Source organism: Etheostoma cragini, chromosome 14 (assembly GCF_013103735.1).
Source record: "Etheostoma cragini isolate CJK2018 chromosome 14, CSU_Ecrag_1.0, whole genome shotgun sequence".
In the NCBI taxonomy this organism is placed as follows: domain Eukaryota; kingdom Metazoa; phylum Chordata; class Actinopteri; order Perciformes; family Percidae; genus Etheostoma; species Etheostoma cragini.
In genome coordinates this window covers 23,008,285-23,013,754 of record NC_048420.1, presented here as the reverse complement: position 1 = coordinate 23,013,754, position 5,470 = coordinate 23,008,285, and the positions used below count along the sequence as shown (strand labels likewise).

Below are 5,470 nucleotides of genomic sequence, written 5' to 3'. Positions count from 1 at the left end.
GTGTGATGTCAACAGGCTTGATCTGTTGCATCAATTACTAAAAATAGACACAATGCAAGGTGAGGCTTAATGTAAAAAGACCCCATTAGATTAGGCCATCAAACATCACCGATGAACTCAGCATGATGAGCATGTCGCTGGATTAGCAGGATATTCAGCCAATGAGGATGAGACCTGTGGCTTAGAGGTGCAGCGTAGTAACTCTAAACTACATCACCAGACCAGAGAGGTTCACATTTTACAAATTATTTCATGTTTTGTTTTTGTTTTGTTGCTGTGAGCTAAAGATGAATATGAACTTTTCTTCTTGAAAGTGAGAATGTTGTCTGAAGCCCATGTTGATGTTCTCATGAGTGTTAACACAGAACTGCAGAACTCCTAAGTCAAATCGCCTGATCTTGCCTGATGACCTGTTCAGCAAACGCCCTGAGGTTTCTCACCTTCAATTGTAAGTCGTATCATTACACAACATGCGCGGACCAAAGAGATCATCTCTCATTGGAGACCAATAGCTGCACTACATCCTATCATGGATCAACCCAAACACCTCCCTCCTGTCCTGCTTCACTCTCTGCCTCTCATTATTATTTCAAATGTACAGATAATATGGTAAGTGAAAAAAAAAACAGATGAACAGGTGATTTTTTAAATTGCAAAACTGCAAAATTGGTTTGCGTTTGACTCCTGATCCACTTGTCGTCCCTGCCGTCTCTGTGTGTCAGGTATGACGCATGTTCAGCCTGACCTGCTCTAATTCCCTAACGAGATTGCCCATCCCCGGATATCCCATTAGATCCTGATTAACCGGGCTCAGCTCATTAGCTCCGACAAACCAATTCGCCCATGTCAACCTCTGGCCCGGACTATCCATCCTCGCTCCTGCATCCTGGAAGAAAACATGCACTGCAATGCCAGAAGTCAGAATACAATGTCACCTTTGTGTTGTCACAGCACACTGGGGACCTAAAAAAATCAAATGAAGCAAAGAAATAAAAAATAAAGTGTCGTGTTTATGAATCGGAGATTGCAGATGATTCATCATGCTCCCTTAAAATTATTCACAGACAACGTAATGAGGCTCATTTTTACTTTGCCCTGGCTCTTAGTTTGCTGTCATTGCACCTGGAACGCATTCAAACTGGTTGATCAAAGCATAAAACAACAGCGTATTTTGTGATAATTAGTCAGATGCATGGCGGATGTGTCAGTTCCCTTCCCGCTGTGCATCATTTTCATGGGCGACAGGTGTCATTTCTTTTCCAACCTCCACAATTCTTTTCTCCCCGCTCATATTCTCACATTTCACCTCCACCTGTTCCCTTTGGCTACTTCTTTCATTTCTTCTCCTGATCTTGTCTTTTGACCTCATGACCCCATTTTCTTTCCTCCAATCGGTTTACCATCTCTCACCGTGCTCCCTCTAAATTTCTCTCTCCTTCTCCTTCCCTCTCTATTTCCATCTTTGAGCTTTATCCCTTCATCCCTTATCTCCTTCATCCCCTCCAATCCTCATCTGTTCTTCGCCGTGGAGGAAGGGACAGAGAAAGAGAGAGTTTCTCGCAAGTAAGCTGCGATCAGTCTGCCGGGGGAGAGCGTCCGAGGAGCCAGGTTGTGCACCCTGGGACTGTGGGATCTACTGGGACCAGGAGCTGCACAGTTGCAGAAGAAGAGAAGGGACCACGTTGTGTGTGGAACAGGTGAGTTTCTTCTGTTATTCTTCTGTAGTTGGGCCCTCTCCAGCGGCTTCCTCTGCTGTTGGAGAACGTTTGGCACTGCGCTGAAACGCCAGAGAGCATGAATCTTCTTACTTTGTGATAATTAAAAAAGATAAAAAGAAGTGGACTTTTTCTTCAGTGTGCAACACAGGAAACTGATGAGGAACCTGTTGTATGTTATTGGCAATTTTTTGCGCATGGCTGTCCGCAAACCATGAAATATATCTAGCTGCATACATAGCTGCAACTGCCATTTGTGCATTTACAGCAATTCATTTGGAGAAGCATGATTTTTCCCCCAATGTTGACTTCTTAGCTGTTTTTAAACTACTTATTATTATTTCTAATAAGGCTTCTCCACTCTACAGGCTCCTCAACGTTTTCAAATTGGTTTCTCTGGAGTAAAAGCTTTAGTTCTTTTACGTACGTTTGCATCCAAAGTGATGATTCCTTAAACCTTTTGAAGGTGATCTTTGGATTGAAGGGAAGCTGCCTGAGAGGATTGGTGCCTCAGGTGTGGCAGCGGTAAGCTGCAACCTGATCCACCACACAGGGCCAAACTCATCCAGCTCACTCAAATGGCAGATTTCTGCACCGCAGGATCGATTGATGTAGTTTTTAACAGACACAAACACATTTTCAACAGCTTTTTGGGGGAATCTGGTGTTTTTTTGCTTAAGAAAATAGTTTCACTTGAGAATGGAGGCATCTATGTGTACAACGCACCATCTTTCCCATCAAATAAACAAAGTGGAGAATAGAGGAGGAGCTGCTCGAGTTTGACTTTGACAAACCCCCCCACTCTCTCTCTCTCTCTCTCTCTCTCTCTCTCTCTCTCTCTCTCTCTCTCTCTCTCTCTCTCTCTCTCTCTCTCTCTCTCTCTCTCTCTCTCTCTCTCTCTGATCCCGAGGTAAAGAGCAGTCAGTAATCGGATGACGGGAGATTTGACCGGTAAAGCTTCCCTTAAGATCTCCGGCCCAGGATTTAAAGTCCTTTAGCAACCCACTACAACCTTCAACTCATCTGTTGAAATGATCTTTTGATTTTATTGTGCAACACACATCCTGTATGTAGGGCAGCGACTTTCCATTTGCAAGTATCCTTTTGATTGATTGATTTGATTTGATTTTGCCATTACTGTGTTAAGTGTTCAGTGAAAGAAATGTCAGAAAACAGTGGAAAATACCATCACAATTTGCCAAAGTTACATGTTAAAGTTGCATGTCTTGTCCACTGAAGATTTAAAAAACATAAAGCCATCAAATGTAGGATGACATCAAACAGAGACAAGCTGCACATCCTCACAAGTAAGAAAGCTGCATCATGATTAAATTAACGATTAATCAGGGATTCGTTTTCAAATCATTTCATAATTTTCTCTAAAAGTTCAAATTTCTCCACTTGTCCCCACAAACTGAAGTGTTGAATCACATCTTTAGATGAAAATTAGTACTATAAATGAACATCATAATGCAAGAAAGGGTGCAGCACTAAGTTAACAACTGGTTGAAGTTCCTTGTTTATTTTCAGTAACAAAACAAACTCCTCTTTGCATTTTGTCAACCATGCATGCACGTCCTTAAATGATGCTCTAGTCATTTTCCCCTCTCAGCATCAACAGTCATCCTTACTGGAGAGTTTTAAACAAATTGCTTTGCCAATGAGCAGAACTGTGCATGGATGCTGTTGGGGTTGAAAAGGTTAGACATCAGTATCCTGTTAGAGTGTTAGGCACTGAAGTTCTGCACACAGGACTTGAAACGAAAATGCAGTAAAGAAACCAGTCGGACAGGAAAGACAGCGAGGACGTTTAAAGGACCCCTGCCACGCGTATTTCATTACTTTGTGGTAAAGCTCTACCATGGATTGTGTAACCTTGGTTACCTTGTTTCACCCCATTCTAGCGTGGTATAGAAAGCCTGCAGCTCGATTTGGGTCAATTCTCATTAATATTTAATGAGCCAAGCTGCTTGACTCTGATTGGCTAAAAGATATCCAATGAGAGCCTGCCTATCAGCATCCTTTACCCAGCGCATGAATAGTAATGAGCTCAGGCAACATGACGTCAGACTGACCAGCTGTTGTGATTGGCCTGATTTCTCCTCTTATTTCTTTTTATTGGCTAGAGCTGACAGAGGAGGTAGCAGTTCATCTTCACATTCACCACATAACACACACACACGTGGATATGACGTGTTTCCAAAAATGCAAGCAAAAACGGTTTTGTGTGGCAAGGCACCTTTATTAAGATGAGGAATACAGCCATTGATACCAGCTATTGATTGATTACAGCCCAAAATGAGTTGACCTCACATGTTAATTACCAAACAAACACAAATCATCATTAAAGCTTCATATAAACTGAAAAATGATGGACGAAAAATTTGCTTTAGATCTCTCGAAATGAGAGTTACTGGTCACAACTTCTTTGAGATAAAGAACATGAAGTGTAATGTCAGATTCAGTTAATGAAAGTGAACGTTGGATTAATTTAGATTGAACATTAAAGCCCAGCTGTGTCACTCAGACATCTTCTCGGCACAGTTCAGGGAGCTGTTCATACACATTGAGAAAAGTCTAAATTGGATGTAGCCAATTTAGCTAAATTTGATGTTGTAACAGCGACCCATGTGTTCCAGATCCGTAGTAACCCTCTGCTGAACCTGTACTGTGTCCTACAGTAGTCTGGAACCACAGTGTTGGCCCAGAGGCTTTCCTTCCTGCAGGCTACTTTACAGAACTAACACGTTGCATTGTCTTCTCTTCTTCTGTACTCCCGTCCTCTCTCCTTGTCCTTCCTTCCTGTTTCAGAGTGACAGGTTTCTTCTTCCCGTCAGTAACATCCCCGAGCAAACGTCGACATGGCAGCTGAGAAAGCTGAAATGGATGCCCTGAAAAAGGAGTGCGACGGCCTCCGCACGAAGATTGAGGTGAGCAACTTCCTGAGACGGTGAAACACACACATCAGTGCTTCCTGATGAAGGTGTAACACACACATCAGTGCTTCCTGATGAAGGTGAAACACACACATCAGTGCTTCCTGATGAAGGTGTAACACACACATCAGTGCTTCCTGATGAAGGTGTAACACACACATCAGTGCTTCCTGATGAAGGTGTAACACACACATCAGTGCTTCCTGATGAAGGTGTAACACACACATCAGTGCTTCCTGATGAAGGTGTAACACACACATCAGTGCTTCCTGATGAAGGTGTAACACACACATCAATGCTTCCTGATGAAGGTGTAACACACACATCAGTCCTTCCTGATGTAGGTGAAACACACACATCAGTGCTTCCTGATGAAGGTGAAACACACACATCAGTGCTTCCTGATGAAGGTGAAACACACACATCAATGCTTCCTGATGAAGGTGTAACACACACATCAATGCTTCCTGATGAAGGTGTAACACACACATCAGTGCTCCCTGATGAAGGTGAAACACACACATCATTGCTTCCTGATGAAGGTGAAACACACACATCAGTGCTCCCTGATGAAGGTGTAACACACACATCAATCCTTCCTGATGAAGGTGTAACACACACATCAATGCTTCCTGATGAAGGTGTAACACACACATCAATGCTTCCTGATGAAGATGTAACACACACATCAGTGCTCCCTGATGAAGGTGTAACACACACATCAGTGCTCCCTGATGAAGATGTAACACACACATCAATCCTTCCTGATGAAGGTGTAACACACACATCAATGCTTCCTGATGAAGGTGTAACACACAC

The 5,470-nt window shown here is 42.9% G+C and overlaps 1 protein-coding gene across 1 annotated transcript in view; it reads left to right on the top strand.

Annotated features, from left to right (window-relative positions):
• The first annotated feature begins 1,448 nt into the window (after positions 1-1,448).
• Positions 1,449-5,470, top strand: part of gnb3b (guanine nucleotide binding protein (G protein), beta polypeptide 3b) — an 11,692-nt gene continuing 7,670 nt past the window's right edge. The window contains exons 1-2 of the mRNA XM_034892641.1: positions 1,449-1,697; positions 4,527-4,645. Of these exons, the coding sequence (XP_034748532.1) occupies positions 4,577-4,645 (69 nt within the window). The 5' untranslated portion in view covers positions 1,449-1,697; positions 4,527-4,576. The remainder of the gene's footprint in view (positions 1,698-4,526; positions 4,646-5,470) is intronic.